This window comes from Neomonachus schauinslandi, chromosome 15, assembly GCF_002201575.2.
Source record: "Neomonachus schauinslandi chromosome 15, ASM220157v2, whole genome shotgun sequence".
NCBI classification, from domain to species: domain Eukaryota; kingdom Metazoa; phylum Chordata; class Mammalia; order Carnivora; family Phocidae; genus Neomonachus; species Neomonachus schauinslandi.
This window is the reverse complement of record NC_058417.1, coordinates 22639325-22656446: the sequence shown is the minus strand read 5'-3', so window position 1 is coordinate 22656446 and position 17122 is coordinate 22639325. Positions and strand designations below refer to the sequence as shown.

Genomic DNA, 17122 nt, shown 5'->3' with positions numbered 1-17122 from the left:
AATTGTATTAAAATTTTCATTTAATAATATTCCTTCTGCACTCAAAAATGTATCTTCTTCCTCAGCATCCTCATTAACAATACTTATTACCAAATTTAGGACTGATGCCTGGCACCTGCTCATTACTGTCAGGCCAAAACAACATGAGTGATAATACATTTGGCAAACAGTAAATATGGATCACAGAGAAAAGACCTAAGCAATAAACACATCAATGCAATTAGGAGAAAGAAAAAGAGCCAAATAAACATGAAATAATGAAAAAAGCCTGGCTCAAATCTGATCTCTACAATGTGCTACTTGGATAGCCTAAGGGAAATTAGACTCAGCTGAGATCTTCCCAAGTAGCTATATTTACAGTCCTGATCCCAATGTAAGAGTGCTTTAGGTTGTACCAGAATTTCACTGAATTATTTTCTTAAAAGATGTGAGCTAGAATTCACAAATATTATACAGAAATTCCTGTTTTGATAGTTGTTATAATTAAAAATTAACCTGTGACAGGGGCTTGCCTTATGCAATATTTTCATAATGCCTTTCTAGCAAAAATTCAAAGAATGTTATAATCATTTAATCCATTCACAATGTACGCTAAATGTGAAATGGGCAAATTGAAGAAAGGAGTCCTTCGTGTATAAGATCTGGAATAAATCCGAAGCTATCATGTAAGAACTTACACATACAGAGAGAAACCGGTATACAGAAATGATTACTAGAACCTGACAGGAGAGCCATAGCTCAAGGCCATTATGGTCTGTCTAGGATGTTATTATGCCATTTTAAGTCCAACAGAATCCTCACAACTTAAAACTTACTTAGGATTTAAAAACAAAATCCGCTTGGAATTTTTCACCCAGTTTCTTTGAAAAAGGGCACAAAAATTGTTCTGTTTGCTAAAGATCTCATACACATATACACATATTATTCTTAACAGGAGTCTAAACCACAGTCTGTTAAACATAAAATTAACCCAGTCTTAAATTCTACCTTTATTAGTGACCCACACATTTCACTATCTCCCTTAAACTTCATTGTCGAGGAATGTATTTCTGTCCTATTCATTGTGAGCACTGTGTTCTTAACTAAAGAATAATGTACCCACCCACAAAATTTCAGGGAAGAGAAACAAGTAATCTTAGCTCCTAAATTAAGAATCCCTGCTCTTTTTTTTTTAAGATTTAATTTATTTGACAGAGCGAGAGAGCGAAAGCAGGAACACAAGCAGGGGGAGTGGGAGAGGGAGAAGCAGGCTTCCCGCCAAGCAGGGAGCCCAATGTGGGGCTCGATCCCAGGACCCTGGGACCATGACCCGAGCCAAAGGCAGATGCCCAACGACTGAGCCACCCAGGCACCCCAAGAATCCCTGCTCTTAAAGAAAGGGAAAAACCTATCACTCTTAGCTTCCACTGTTGTAAACAATAGTAATAAAGTATCCCTTACCCGACTGACAGGGAAACATTGTATTAAGTCAGTTCCTGCCTTAAACCCAAAGAAAATTCTAAGAAAAATGAAAATGGTCTAAACAAAAACAAGTGGGAAGAGGTGGTAGTTGCACAACACTGTAAATGTGCTAAATGTAACTGAACTATTAACTTTAAAATGGTTAATTTTATGTTATGTGAATTACACTTCAAAAAATTACATAGGGGGCGCCTGGGTGGCTCAGTTAAGCGACTGCCTTAGCTTCAGGTCATGATCCCAGGGTCCTGGATGGAGCCCTGCATAGGGCTCCTTGCTCAGCGGGGAGTCTGTTTCCTCCTTCTCCCTCTGCCCCTTCCCCCTACTCGTGCTCTCTCTCTAATAAATAAATCTTTTAAAAAGTTACATTTGTATTTTTTTAATGAGATAATCACATGCCAAAGATGAACATAACCAGGTTCTCCAAAATACAGGATGGTGAAAACTGTGGCCTGCATTAGAAGCCAAAGGAAAAGCAGCCAAGATAGAGCTGAAAAAAATAAAAAGTCAAATATTCGCTGAAGAGCCTCAAAAACCAAGCTCCTCCTGGAAAAAATTTTTTTGTTCCTACAGGAGAACCCCAGGAAAAAGTAAAGCCATCATGGAGTTTGAACTCACACCACCTTTCCACCAGATCAAACTAGAAAAGTCACTGACTATTCTAGGACCTACAGTGTGGCCTCAGAATACCGCTAAACGATGAAGCACGCACGCACTCTTACTTGTCCTAGCCCGGTGTGCGATGTCACTGCATTTTTCAGAGAAAGCCTCCCTGCACAGGATGATATATCTGGATTTAACATAACCTAGTTTCTACCAAATATAGGTTGTGAAAGAACCTTCTCTTCTATTCCTCCCTCCTTACAGTGCCCCTAAAGAAAATAAAGCCAAAAAAAAAATTAATAGGGTCTCAATTTCAAATGGCTCTCCGGGAAATGGCAGATAAATTAGACTTGGTGAGGCCATTAAATCCCTTCTTTTCACACAAAGTTGGCTTTACAGTTTGGTGCTCGTAGCGAAAAAGTGGCTAGAGTTAACCCAATTATAGAGCAGAAAGGCCATTCAGACATCTTTTATTAAAAGGGTGAGAGGCACTGAGATTTCAATTTTTTTTTTTAAAGATTTTATTTATTTGACAGAGAGAGCACGCGCACAAGCAGGGGGAGGAGAGGGAGAAGCAGGCTCTCGGCTGAGCAGGGAGCCCCACACGGGGCTCGATCCCAGGACCCTTAGATGATGACCTGAGCCGAAGGCAGACACTTAACCGATGAGCCACCCAGGCGCCCTTCAAATATTTCAATAATTAGATATTTCAATGCAAAGATAATAGTGTCTTCCATTATCATTTAGCTCATAAGAAATCACAAGACACCTAATTGCACAGACACACCTGTGATTTTTTTTTAAGATTTTATTTTAGAGGGTGTGGCGAGCAGCAGCAGAGGGAGAGGGACAAGCAGACACTGTGCTGAGCTCAGAACCCTACATGGGGCTCCATCCCATTACCCTGAGATCATGATCTGAGCAGAAATCAAGAGTTGGAGGCTCAAATGACTGAGCCACCCAGGCGCCCCCACACCTGTGATTTCTATTTAACTATGTCAGACTACAAAGTAATTTGTTAATATTATATAGTAAGAAAGAAGTTCAAAGTTTTACATCCAATTTTTTAAAAAGATTTTAAGAGAGAGAGAGAAAAAATGAGCGGGGGAAGGAGCACAGGGACAAGGAAACTCCCACTGACCATGGAGCCAGACACGGGGCTCTATCCCAGGACCCCGAGACCATGACCTGAGCCAAAGTCAGACCCCCAACCCACTGAGCCACCCAGACACCCCTAAAATGTAATATTTTTAAATATGGATGTTTAAGGGGGGGAAGATGAAGAACCAGGCTTTCTTGAGTCTCTTAACTCATAGAATGTTAGCTTTGTGTTAATTTTACCACTCAACTTTCAGTGAGGCTGTTTGCAGAACACAATCCTTTCTGCTTCCTTGGGAGTTCAAACTGTTAAAATACCTGCAAACAGTTCTCTCACCTTACCACCACGCTTAGTCATCACTGGAATGTTACACGTTTTCTTGTACAGCTCCATCTCCTTCATCTGCTCCTTTCTATTATTACTCTGTAAGTATACCCTGAGGCTAAGCAATACAGGCATACCAGAAAGGTAATTAATCATTTAAATTGTTCCTCATTCAGACCACTTTCTTGATCATCCCGCCTTTTCTAAACTTACTGCATTTTACTTTTTTTAAATCACAATGATTATCATAACAGCATCTGGCATTTAAAACACACTTCTTTTAAAAATCAAAGTTTAGGGCGCCTGGGTGGCTCAGATGGTTAAGCGTCTGCCTTCGGCTCAAGTCATGATCTCAGGGTCCTGGGATCAAGTCCCGCATCGGGTTCCCTGCTCAGTGCAGAGCCTGCTTCTCCCTCTCCCTCTGCCACTCCCTCTGCTTGTGCTCTTCTGTCTATCTCTCTGTCAAATAAATAAATAAATAATCTTTAAAAAAAAATAATAAAAATAAAAATCAAAGTTTAATGAAGCATCAACACTTTATCCACACTGCTTCATAATGAAACAGCCAGGTGAGTTCAATAAAAGCCTCCCCCCAGGTAGAAGACGGCTCTGAAAACAGCATGAATTCATTCTTTGGATTCAAAGAATATGGAAATAACAGGACATTTCAGTTTCTTTACCTCTGGTTTAGTCTACAGCCTTTCTCAAACCAGATCATTCCTGCTAAGCCCAGAAAGAAAAAATTCGGGGCTAAGATGTACCCCTACTTGCTCCCCCCACCCCACCCCCACATCAGGTCTGAAGGTTTCTTTTCCCTTCCCCCAAGTGTCAGGAACGCCTCCTCCGCCCCGGGTGGTCGAGATTCTAGGGATATATTCTTCCATTACGAGGTGGGAGAGAGGTGTCGCTTAACCTCAAATTACGGGAGACGGGCGAGTTTTGCCCATCAATGGACAAATCTGAGGGGGAATCCCTTTGCCCTTCTGCTTAGCTGGACATGTCCCAGCCTCTGAGTGAACGACGCCAAGCGGGGAAGAAGGAAGGTTCTCCCGTTTGGCCTCCAGCCTCTACTGGCCACACCCCTGGCCTCTGGCCCCAACCCCCGACCTCAAACATCTTACCTCTGGTGCCCCCCCCAATTCCCAGCTGCCACACCCGAGAATTCCCTCAACACGCCACAGCGGTGGAGTCCCTTTCTCCAGCCCTCTTCCTCACAACGGTCACACCCGACGGCTCACATCATCCTCAACGGTCACGCTCCTAGGATTTCTTCTTCCCCCCACCAACCTCCAACTCAACCTGGGGTCCCCTTCCCATCAATGAGGGACACACCCCGAAGTTAGCCGCTTTGAACTCACCGGAGGCAAGGGTGGGGGTGGCGGCAGCAGCCAGAGAGCACGGCCCGAGTGGTGTTGTAATGGTTTCCTGCACGTCACGACTCCTTCTCCAGGTCTAAGCCACTGCGCAAAACCCACTTTGCCAGGGACAAAGATGGTGGACAGGAAACTCTGACGTCAGAGAACCTCGCCGCGTCGCGTCATCCCCGGGCGCGGGAGAACTAGAAAGGCGGCTATTTTTGCCGCCTTGGAGACGGACAGGTTGGTTTTTTTTTTGTCTTTTGTGTTTTTTTTTTTTTTTTTGCTTGGAAGCTGGCAACTGGACCCAAGAGGAAGTTCACTGGCTATGCGGAGGGATATATTAAACAAACTGACGTTCTCTGTATTTGTTTCCTCGCACAGGAGTTCCCTAAGAACTCTCACATAGAGAGGATGAAATATCCTGTTTTTATTTTTTTTATTTTTATTTATTTATTTTTAAGATTTTATTTATTTGAGACAGAGAGAACGAGAGAGAGAGCGCACATGAGAGGGGGGAGGGTCAGAGGCAGAAGCAGGCTCCCCGCGGAGCAGGGAACCCGATGCGGGACTCGATCCAGGGACTCCAGGATCATGACTTGAGCCGAAGGCAGTCGCTTAACCAACTGAGCCACCCAGGCGCCCTCCTGTTCTTTTTATTTAAAAAAAAATGTAAAAGCTCAGCTAATTTTGCAGGCCAGTTCAGGACTGTGGACAATGGTGATCCAGCCCAGGACTATCCATGGGCAGTGGGACAAGGGGAAAGTGGTGCAAGGAAAACATGTTGAGAGGGCATCAGATCTGAGTCCCAAATCCCTGCCTTGAATGTCACTGGGAAATCACTTAACATCTCCTTAACCTTAGTCTTTTTTTTTTTTTAAAGATTTTATTTATTTATTTGACAGAGAGAGACATAGCGAGAGAGGGAACACAAGCAGGGGGAGGGGGAGAGGGAGAAGCAGACTCCCTGCTGAGCAGGGAGCCTGATGTGGGACTTGATCCTGGGACTCCAGGATCATGACCTGAGCCGAAGGCAGTCGCTTAACCGACTGAGCCACCCAGGTGCCTCCTTAACCTTAGTCTTATCTGTGAAATGAAGCCAATGATCTAACTCTCTCTGGCTTGTGAAGTTTAAATGGGATAATGTAGGTAAAGCACCCGACTTATAACAGGAGTGCTTACACAAAAGTTACTTTTGGAAACCAAGACCTAGAAATCTCTCTCTCTCCCTCAATTTTGCTGTGAACCTAAAACTGCTCTACAAATAGTAAGTCTTTAAAAAAAAAATGTGGAGAGCGAGAGAGCCTGAGGCAGAAGTTGAGGAAACCAAAATGCAAAGGGGACTACAAAGTAGAAAGGGGAAAGGAAAAGCAAGTGGTTATAATGTTTTAGTATGTTTTTAAGAGTTCTATGAAAGTAGGAACTATACCATCTGTCCACTCCTCTATCTCTGAGACCTAGTCCACCTCCCCAAAATTTGTTGAATGCATAAATGTATGAGTGGTCAACAATTACAGTTGCTAGAGGAGGAGGGAGAGCTGAAAAGTGCCCAAGGATTTAGCAACATAAAGGTCTTTGATGTCAGGGTGCCTGGGCGGCTCAGTCGGTTAAGGGACCAACTCTTGATTACAGCTCAGGTCATGATCTCACGGTTGTGAGATCGAGCCCCACATGGCTCTGCACAGGGCATGGAGCCTGCTTAAGATTCTCTCTCCCCCGACCCCCGACCCCTGACCCCCTCCTTCCGAATATCTAAGTAAATAGTCTTTGATGTCATTCCTGGGACCATCAGTAGAGATACGAAGGCAAAAGCCATGCTGCAGAAGTTTGAGGATGAATGGGAGGTGAGGAAATGAAAACAGGAGTTATGGATAACTCCATAAGAAAATATGGCTGAAAAGAGTATATAGGATATTTGAGAGAGAAAATAGCGAGGATTTTTTTAAGTTCTATACTCATACATTTTCTTTAGACTATCGTTTTAGCAATACCATGAGTTCAATGATCGTTCCTACCCATAGGACTCCTAAATCTCTATCTCTAGCCTTGACCTATTCCCAACTTCACCACCAAATTGCTAACCACACTGATGGAAAATTCTATATTTATGGCCCACCCAAAGTAAACAAATCATGAGATGAGGGAGGAGGGGTGTTGAAAAACCTGGTTCCAGTTACAACTCCCAGAAATCAGAGGTGCATTTTGTAAGAGATGCCACCAGAAAAATCTTTATTAAAGGACTTTGATTCATATCCCTCTCCTATTCAAAACCTTTTAACAGCTCCTCAATGCCTAGTAAGTCCAAACCTATCCTTCCCTCAGTTTCTCCCATCTCTATGCTCTTTAGTTTTCTCATCTGTAAAATGGGGAAATATTTATATCCAATCATAATATTGTTATAAGGATGAAGGGAATTAATAATACGTAAAGCACTGGGGCGCCTGGGTGGCTCAGTTGGTTGAGCGACTGCCTTCGGCTCAGGTCATGATCCTGGAGTCCCGGGATCGAGTCCCGCATTGGGCTCCCTGCTCGGCGGGGAGTCTGCTTCTCCCTCTGACCCTCCCCACTCTCATGTGCTCTCTCTCTCAAATAAATAAATAAAATATTTTAAAAAATAATAATAATACGTAAAGCACTTAGAACTATGGCTGCACATAGTATGACTACATAGCATTTGCTACAAGTGTGATTATCTCAATAAATTACACTAAATTGCTCAAGCCAGAAACCTGGACAGTCATTCTTGATTTCTCTCTCCCTTAATGGTCACATCCAAACCATTTTCAAGTTGTCAATCTACCTTCAAAATAAATCTTTAATTCATCTCATCCCCTCTGTTCCACCTCATTAATCTAAACCACCACCACCTATTGCCTGCACTACCAGAAACTTCAACTTTCCTCCCATTATCCATACAGCAGCTGCTTTATATAGATACATTATCTCTAGACCTTGAAATTCTGTAAGGTAAAGGTCTTTTTTTTAAACGATTTTTAAAATTTATTTATTTTTTAACAGAGAGAGAGACAGCGAGAGAGGGAACACAAGCAGGTAGAATGGGAGAGGGAGAAGCAGGCTTCCCGCCGAGCAGGGAGCCCGATGTGGGACTCGATCCCAGGACCCTGGGACCATGACCTGAGCTGAAGGCAGACGCTCAACGACTGAGCCACCCAGGCGCCCCCTGTAAGGTAAAAGTCTTCTATCAACGTGATTTTCGCTGGCAGGTTATCTGGTAGAGTAAAAAACACGTTTAGAACTGTAAGATTAACTTGCAAGATTTTATTGAAACAATTAAACCCAAACCTTGTTTTTGAGGGTTCTCATTATGCAAACCAATTGTCTTTATACCATAAGGTCCTGTAAGGCAGTGAATACCTTTTATTCCTATCCATTTAGCACAGCAGTGAGGAGGGGTTGGAGAGAAAGAGGAATGGTTGAACTTTAACTCATCGAAATTCAATAAACCTGTATAAGCAACTCAAACGAGGCAAAGTCGCACACAATGTAAAAGCACTCTGCAAACCGTAAATTACGTTAATTTTCGTAGACAAACAGTGAAAAGTACCATCTGCCAAGCGTCCCCAGTTCATTCTAGTTAGAATTCATCAGGATCCCTCCTTCTTGGCAATATATTCATATCGCTATGACACATCCAAACGTGTACGAGAGCAGGAACCATTTCATCCAGTGTGGTAAGTGCCTAGTTATGCTTGAACATAACTACACGTAGAAGATAGTTAATCTACCAGCTAGAATGGAAAGTAATCGTTCCCAGTTCTAACGAACTGCAGGAACCTTTCTCACTCTAATTATCTTTTTAATAATTGGCAACAAAGCTAAAGGCTTCTATCCCCGGCTGCGTCGCTCCAAATCCTTCCTGGAAGGCGGCGGAATATAAATTAACCACCACCCCCGCCGCACGCACAGAGAGAACTTCCGTACTTCCATATTCCCTTTTGTCCCCCCCACCCCTAACTAAATCGCCCAAGGGAACACAGGTCTCAGCAGCAGGCCCAAACTCTTGGCTCCGGGTGTCAGACGTCGGCGCGGCGCCCCAACCACCTTGCCAAAAAGACCTCTGCAGAGGGAGATTCAGAGCTGTGGCTTCCCACAGAGGACGCGAAGCAAAACCAGCTAAGATAAGTAAAATAAACAAGCACAGGTTTACACTTTAAGCCAGGCCCGCAATGACTTCTTTAATTTCAGCAGGAGCGGAAGCGGAAGTCCCACCGGAATCATAGAGTTCGCTAGTTCCGGTTCCCCGGCCACGTTCGGGGCTAGAGTGCCTCCCCTCCGTCGGCCGTCCCAATCCCGGGCTTCTATTTCCGGGTGCGGCTTCTGTCATAAAGCGGAGGCCTCTCTTCAAACGTGGCGTCGTGGGTCCTTCACGCCTCGCCTGGGGTCCGCGCGCAAGGATAGGCGCGGACACTTGGCAGCCAACAGCTGGAGCCAGTCCTCGCGTACCGGGTACGCACTGGCACCTCTAACACCTCAGAGCTGGCTGGTTTTTAAGCCCTCACGATTGAGAGCCCCAGATTCGTACCCTCCCGGACTACGGCTCCAGAAGGGAGCACTCCTTTGCCCATACCTGTGCCCCATAGGCATGCTCTGCCCTCACAGGTGCATTTGACAAGTAACCCCTACCCCACATTAGCACTTCCACCTTAATTTCTGCCATGACTGCCTTAATTTCGTTCTTAACCGCCTTAATTTGAGACCCCCCCCCCCACCCAGTTCTGTAAAAGAGGAGTTTTGGGTCTCTTGCAGAAAGATTACCTTTAAGACTGAGCACCCGTTTGATAACTGAAACAAGTTCATGCTTACTAAAGAGTTTGTGGGCAAAGCGAAACCCAGTGCACACAGGAAACTATGGCTGAACATGGGGCTCACATCACAACTGCTTCTGTGGTGGATGACCAGCCATCCATCTTTGAGGTGGTAGCACAGGACAGTTTAATGACAGCCGTGAGACCTGCTCTTCAGCATGTGGTCAAGGTAAGGTATTAATTCTCGGAAAGGTTTTAAGGACGACTGGGTAAAAAACCAAACCAATAATTTGAGTTTATTTGGTTGCCTAGGTTTTGAAATTGCCAATTAACATAATTCATATCCTATGATTTAACGGTTATTGGGTCCCTGTTATGTGTAGAGCCCTGTACTGAATACCCAGCACTTCAGGGAGGACAGGGCAGACCCCCAAAAGAGGTGACTAGTTTAAGCCGAACGTATCAGAATTCAGAGGGAAAAAAAAGGAAATGTGAATACAATGCAGAGTAATTATGAAATGGAATGAAATTCATTTATTAATTTACTCTGCTTTAGGTTCTCGCAGAATCAAATCCTGCCCACTATGGCTTCTTTTGGAGGTGGTTTGATGAAATCTTCACCCTGCTAGATCTTCTGCTCCAGCAGCATTATCTGTCTAAAACCAGTGCTTCATTTTCTGAAAATTTTTATGGCTTAAAGCGCGTTGTGATGGGGGACATACACAAGCCTGAGAGATTGGCCAGTGCTGGTCTCCCAAAGAAGCAGCTTTGGAAGTCAGTTATGTTCCTGGTTCTTCTTCCCTACCTGAAAGTGAAGCTGGAGAAGCTGGTTTCTAGCCTCATAGAAGAGGATGAGTATTCTATCCACCCCCCTTCTTCCCGCTGGAAACAGTTTTATAGAGCCTTCCTGGCAGCCTACCCATTTGTTAACATGGCATGGGAAGGCTGGTTTTTTGTACAACAACTTCGATACATCCTAGGAAAGGCTCAGCATCACTCACCATTGCTGAGGCTGGCTGGAGTTCGGCTAGGTCGACTTACAATTCAGGATATACAAGCTCTGGAGCACAAAGCAGCTGAAGCCAGCATGATGCAGCAACCAGCCAGGAGGTAAGGCTTTAACATTTCCCAAAATCTTTCACAAAGAAATTCTAAAATCTTAACCTAATTTTATGAAACTCACCTTCCTCAGTGTACTTTGAGGTATTTCATAAACCACAGAAAAATTCTTGTGTCCGTAAAACAAGAGCTGCCATCCTGGTAACCTTCCTCATCATACTAGCTACATTTTTATGCATGCTTGCTGTGTGCCAGGCCCTGTGCTAGCTGTCTGCTTTACATACATTATCTCAATCCTCCTCACAACTCAGTGAAATTCATTACCTCGTTTAACACCTGAGGAAACTAAGACCTAATAGCTAAGTACCTTGCCAAGACCACATAGCTAGAAGGTGGCAGAATGGAGATTCGAGCCAGATCAACAGTTCTCAAGACCTTCTAGTTAGTGTTTGTGTTCTCCTACAAGTTCAAAAATATATTCCTCAATATTGCTATTTTTTGTTAAGTGAGTTGTTTCTTTTTCTGGACTATCTTACATACACACACACATTTATCAACGTCACACTAATTTCTTTCTCAAAACGCAAAAACAAAACCCTCGTCATTAAATAAAGTTTAGCTTCTATACTCCCAAAATACTGTAGATCAGAAAAAGGAAATCGTTTAGATACTAAAGGAGACAGTGCCAATCTAGCAACTACTCAGTCTCCAAACTGAATCAGTGATTCTGATGAAAAGTTTAAGAGGTATATTTATATTAGTCATTCTGTGATCATACCTAAATAAAGTTTCTCCTTTTGCCTGCTTGTTCTATTCCCCCACCAGTGTTGGTGAGAAGATAAAATCAGCTCTGAAAAAAACTTTGGGAGGTGCTGCCTTATCCCTCTCTACTGGCCTTTCTGTGGGAGTATTCTTTCTGCAGTTCCTTGAGTGGTGGTACTCATCTGAAAATCAAGAAACCATCAAATCACTGACTGCCCTGCCTACTCCACCACCACCTATACACCTAGATTACAATTCCGATTCTCCTCTGTTACCCAAAATGAAGACTGTGTGCCCACTGTGTCGCAAAACCCGGGTGAATGATACTGTTCTTGCCACCTCTGGCTATGTGTTTTGTTATCGCTGTGTATTTAATTATGTAAGGAGTCACCAAGCTTGTCCCATAACAGGTTATCCAACAGAAGTACAACATCTAATTAAACTGTACTCCCCTGAGAACTGAAAGGGATTAGGATTTTATCTCACAACAAAATTATTGCACTATAAGGCTGAGAAACTGATTTTCAGCACAGTACATAGCATTGTTTGAGTCTTCTCATCCCCAATTCGTAATTATATGAACTCTACACAACTAGAATTGACCCTGAATGACATGTTGTTAATGGTGCCAACACCACTCCCCCCAGTAGAAAATTCACGTATAACTTTTGACTCCCCCAAAACTTAACTACTAACAGCCTACTATTGACCGGAAGCCTTACTGCTAACATCAACAATCAGTTAACACATATTTTGTATGTTAGATGTATTATATACTGTATTCTTGCAGTAAAGCTAAAGAAAATATTAGGAAAGTCATAACAGAAAATGCATTTATAGTACTGTACTATAAAAAAAATCCATATATAAGTGGACCCACACAATTCAAATCTGTGTTCAAGTATCAGCTGTATATGGATTCTTTAAAAGGATATATCTATTGATCTAAACCTTTTAACCTGCTCTCTAGACTCCTACTTAAGAGTTTAGCAAGCTGGTTAGAATAAGAGAATCAGGATTGACAGGGGACATGAAGGTCAGTGTAGAGGAAGTGGATGAAAGAGGATAGTACAGAAGCTTTTCCTCGAAGAACAAGAGGTATAGAAGCTCTCAGGAAAAACCCAAGTTAGACCTTATAAAAGTGGGTGATGGGGAAGCAGCCCTTGAGAAAAGAAAGCATTTATCTGCCTATGAGGAAGAGACTTTATCAGTTTGCAAACAATGTGAAATATGGACCTGCTCTTTACAGAAATACTTAGAAACAGCTTAGAAAAACAAAGCACCTTCCATATACTGTGAGCCACTTGTTAAGTAGCATCTGCTATAGTGTATCAACTTTTAAGATTCCTTTATGAGCCATACATACCTTTTCTTGGGCAACTTGTTAAAGAAAAATAGGGGTTGAACGTATATATAGAGCAGTCTGAAGATTTCAGTGTGAAAGCAAAACGAATAAGCAATCAAGAGATGACAGTATACTGATTTAACTTTGTGCAAAAGAATCTTTTAATAGGCTCTTTCTTCTTGCTGTTAAGAGTTTGCTAAATGGGCACGAATTATTCTGGCTATTACTAAGTTTCTGTGAAACGCTTAAGTAAATTTTAAGAATAAATGTTTTTGGCAAAGAGTCATTCCAAGTTGTCATGATTATGTGGAAACAAACATTACTTGAGGTGGAGGTGCCTGGGTGGCTCAGTTGGTTAAGCAGTGTCCAACTCTTGGTGCCGGCTCAGGTCATGATCTCAGAGTCTCGAGATCAAGCCACACGGTGGGCTCGACCGCTCAGCGTGGAGTCTGCCTGGGATTCTCTCTCTCCCCCTGCCCCTCCCCCGGTTTGCCCTCTCTCTCTCTCTCAAATAAATAAATCTTAAAAAAAAAATTACTTGAGGTGTTTAAAGTACATTTTTCATTCAGACCACCTTTGACTTTGAGGTATTTTTGTATTGACATTTTGCTTTTTTTTTTTTTTTTTTGCTAATCCAATACTTGCAGGAAAAAACCTCTACTGCAACAGCAAGAATTCAGCTTTATGTGAAAGACCCTGTATTAGAAATACTACAGAAACACTTAAGTTGCTTATGTAGTAAAATTCATGCCACTGGATTGTCAGGTTGGTGAAAATATATGGGTAGAGGAAGGATGAAAATAACTTAAGTGCCTCTGCTGAGACAGGTGTTTTCTAATACTTTAACTCATTTAGCAATTCAAAGCATATTTTCTGATAGCGCAAAGTTGGTAAAATTAAACTTTGAAATGGAATAACCTATGGATTTGAAAATATTAACATTCTTCTGTACCATAAAAAGAATATAATGGATATTTGTTAAAGTTCTTGTTAAATTGCAAGATTGTACCAAAACAAACACCATAGTTAATTAAACAAACATTTTTAATACAGTAATAAGTCAATAAGAAAACTGAACCAGATTCAGGATTGAAAGAAGGTAGACCTCCACGAAGATATCAAAGCCAGATTTTTCACCTCAACCTAAGAAGGAAAACATGAGAAAGTATCAGCAACTCAAAAGACTATAAAAGAAACACTCTTATACATAATAAAATCAGTATCCAAATAGATGAGAACATTCCAATGTGGAAAAACCACAACCACAATCAGCTCAGAGAGAAGATTAAGGAATCATACCCTGGTCAGAGCCAGAACTGAGGCAATGGCAATACCAGGTCAGACTATACTTCACTCATCATCGCATCATTGCATTTCACATCCTTATATACCTAAGCGCGGTCCAACATTATTTTCACATCCAAGACAACTTAGGTTAACTTACGAAAAAAATAAAGGCTTCTATATAGTTAAGTTTCAACCATGGACTTTTAATAAGTATTTCATTTTCCACTATGCTTGCTTTAAAGACTCGGCTGTACAAAAAAGCAAACTTGAACAAGTTTTGGTTTGGAGGAGCTTTTTTGTTTTTGAAATAGAGGAGTGGAGAAGCATTTATGGTTCAAAAACTTTTTTTAATGATCCCAACATCATGCATGACAAAATTCCAAAGATGTCTGTGAAGGGATTTATAGTCTAATTCTAAAGCAAAAGCTTTAGAAAAGATTTTCTACTAAATTCCATTATAAAGTAAACTCCTGTTCATTTAATATACAATTTGATTTACAATTCTGCCAATAAAGATAAAAAGTATAGTCATAAAGTTTTTTTACTGGAATCTTCTATCTTAAGAGTGCTAGACCCAGAGAGGCTATGTATTGCCAAAGGTCCACAGCAAATTAACAGTAGAGCTGGAAAGAGAACAGAGGTCTGAATACCAGATTTATATTTTTCCACTACCAGCTAAATATGAGGTTTACTTTCATTTTTCTCCAGACCATTGGCAAGATAACAGAAGCAATGCAGGGGCGCCTGGCTGGCTCAGTCAGTGGAGCATGGGACTCTTGATCTTAGGGCTGTGATTTCGATCCCCACCTTGGGTGTGGAGATTATGTAAAATCTTAAAAAAAAAAAAAAAAAAGGTAATGCAAAAGTCTAGATAATTCACAACCTGGATAATCGATTTCTGAATAAGAAAGTTGACTGCATTTCATTTATTCTAAATGACACACGACACACTCTGGTGGTATGCTATCACCGACATGGAAAAGTACTTGGGTCACAATGTCATCCTCCCCAGACTATCAGCATGGTATTGTCTGTATCTAAGTAACAATTCTGGAGACAGCATATGCTTCCTTCAGCCATCTATAAATGTCAATAGATTGATAGTCCTTAGTTAAAAACTGGCAGCTGTTGTTCTGTGTTGGCCATTCAGCAACTAAACTCCATAAAAAGAGAGAAACTAACAAAGTGCCTGTTTTACAGGGGTTATGATTGATCCGTTAGCTCATCACCCTCTACAGGTGAAGTACATGTTATAAATGAGAAAACAGGGGCGCCTGGGTGGCTCAGACCATTAAGCGTCTGCCTTCGGCTCAGGTCATGACCCCAGAGTCCTCGGATCGAGCCCCACGTTGGGCTCTCTGCTCAGTGGGAGCCTGCCTCTCCCTTTCCCTGCCTTCCCCCTGCTTGTGCTCTCTGTCAAATAAATAAAATCTTAAAAAAAAAAATGAGGAAAACAGAGGCTCAGAGAAACTTAACTTTGTCTAAAAGCATGAAACTGTCTAAAAGCAGAGCTCCAAGTGAGCTCCCACCATACACAGCAAGCACACATCCCTAGTTCTCTTCCTCAGCACACTTTGCTCCATCTGGAGTGCCTCCCCCAACCCTTGCAATCTGGCGAACGCCTAATTATATAACCCTACTCAAACGTCACCTTCCCAGTAAAGTGGTCTCTAACCCCCAGTCATCCTCTCTTCTGACTCTCACAGCACTTCTCCCCACGCATCACATGTCACTTATTCACCCACGCACATCCCCCACATCCGTCTATCCCACCAGCCCCACGACACTGAGTTCCTACAGAACCAGGGCAGTGTCTTACTGGCCTTTGCATCCATTACACTCAGAACGGTGCCTGGTACATAGGACGAAGGTCAATAAATGAACGTTTAATTCAGTCAATGGGCGACCTTCCCTCCTAAACCTTACCTTCCTCGATTATAATATACATCAGCACAAAAATAAAGCCAACTTACCTCCAACATTGCAGGTGGGTAAGGAACATACCTCAAGCATCTCTAAGCCCTCCCTCCCCAAGCTTCTACCTCATGGCTGTCTCCATAGCGCTCGGCGCAGGACCAGTGCTTACATACAGTGGACCCTCCACAAAATGATGATAATAAAATCCAACCCCCAACTTCAGCAAAGACCGAGAGGAGCTGTTCTTGCGGGGAAATACAAGTAAGGCCGAAGCCAGGGCATAAACCAAAGTCCCAGACAGGAGTCCACAGCCCGCTTTCTGAACTCCTCAAGCTCCTTCGCCCTATCTCAGGAGGCCTGCAAACACTGATGGCGGCCGACCCTCGGCCTTTTGGTCCCCGGCTACACCCGGTCCCGGTCCTGCTTCCCGCTTCCCGCTTCTCGCTGGCCTCGGCCTTGCTGCCCCGCCGGCGTCCCCTAGCCCAGTAAAGCCCTCATGGAGCAACCAATCCTACGGCCTCCAGCGGGTCATGTGGGCAACAGCCTTTGTCGGGATGGGTGAGAGGAGCAGCCAATCGAAGGGCGAGGCTAACGTCAGGGGGTAGAGCGGGCCGAGAGGCGGAAGCGCCTTTCGCGTGGCTTCCTCGCGTGGGGTCTTCGTCCCCAGGCTAGTTCGTTTCCAGGCTCTGAGCGGTTCCTGCCTGCCTCCGTTGCCGGTGCTTTGCTTCACAACTGCAAAGGGCATCCGAGAGAGTTGTGCCTTGGATTTCCGGGAAGAATCGATTCAGATAGTGATCCAACGGGATTTACTGCGCATGTCCGATTCCCGCGGGGGGCTAGGGATCAGGGTGGACGGTGGAGGAATATGTCTCTCTTGGACCAGGGAACTCTTTGGCTGGCCGGGCGCTTGGACGCTTCCTAAATAAGCAGGAGGTGCCACACGAAAAGTGCAGCTAAATACCAAAGAAATGCGCAGGAAAGACTTCCTGGGAGATGTGGCATTTGATCTGAGTCTTGAAAGATGGATAGGTTTTAAAAATTAGGAGATTCTGGAAGAAGGAATAATTTAACGCCCGAATTAAATGAGAAAGCGTGGGGGAACTTACAAATTTAGGGGAAGTCGAAAAAGTGTGTTTCAAAATTCGGT

At 43.1% G+C, this 17122-nt stretch overlaps 2 protein-coding genes and 1 non-coding gene across 4 annotated transcripts in view; 1 reads left to right on the top strand and 2 right to left on the bottom strand.

Moving 5' to 3' along the window:
• Positions 1–4977, bottom strand: part of AP2B1 (adaptor related protein complex 2 subunit beta 1) — a 125073-nt gene extending 120096 nt beyond the window's left edge. Inside the window, exon 1 of one of the 2 annotated variants that reach the window (XM_021704518.1) lies at positions 4843–4977. The gene's annotated coding sequence lies outside the window, so the exon portion shown is untranslated. The remainder of the gene's footprint in view (positions 1–4842) is intronic. The other variant, XM_021704520.2, reaches the window with a different exon arrangement.
• Positions 4978–9566: 4589 nt separating this feature from the next.
• Positions 9567–12135, top strand: PEX12 (peroxisomal biogenesis factor 12). Its single transcript, XM_021704300.1, has 3 exons — positions 9567–9834; positions 10162–10715; positions 11490–12135. The coding sequence occupies exons 1-3, from the start codon at positions 9709–9711 to the stop codon at positions 11887–11889; spliced, it is 1080 nt and encodes a 359-aa protein (XP_021559975.1). The 5' UTR covers positions 9567–9708; the 3' UTR covers positions 11890–12135.
• Positions 12136–14040: 1905 nt separating this feature from the next.
• LOC123326784 lies at positions 14041–14137 on the bottom strand. The gene has a single exon (XR_006541325.1). It is a non-coding gene; the product is annotated as a Z30 small nucleolar RNA (small nucleolar RNA).
• Positions 14138–17122: the final 2985 nt, after the last annotated feature.

Coding starts and splice junctions, on each gene's coding strand:
- PEX12 (XM_021704300.1), top strand. CDS start 9,709: ATGGCTGAACATGGGGCTCACATCACAACTGCTTCTGTGGTGGATGAC. Junction 9,835..10,161: donor CTCTTCAGCATGTGGTCAAG/GTAAGGTATTAA, acceptor ACTCTGCTTTAG/GTTCTCGCAGAATCAAATCC. Junction 10,716..11,489: donor ATGCAGCAACCAGCCAGGAG/GTAAGGCTTTAA, acceptor TTCCCCCACCAG/TGTTGGTGAGAAGATAAAAT.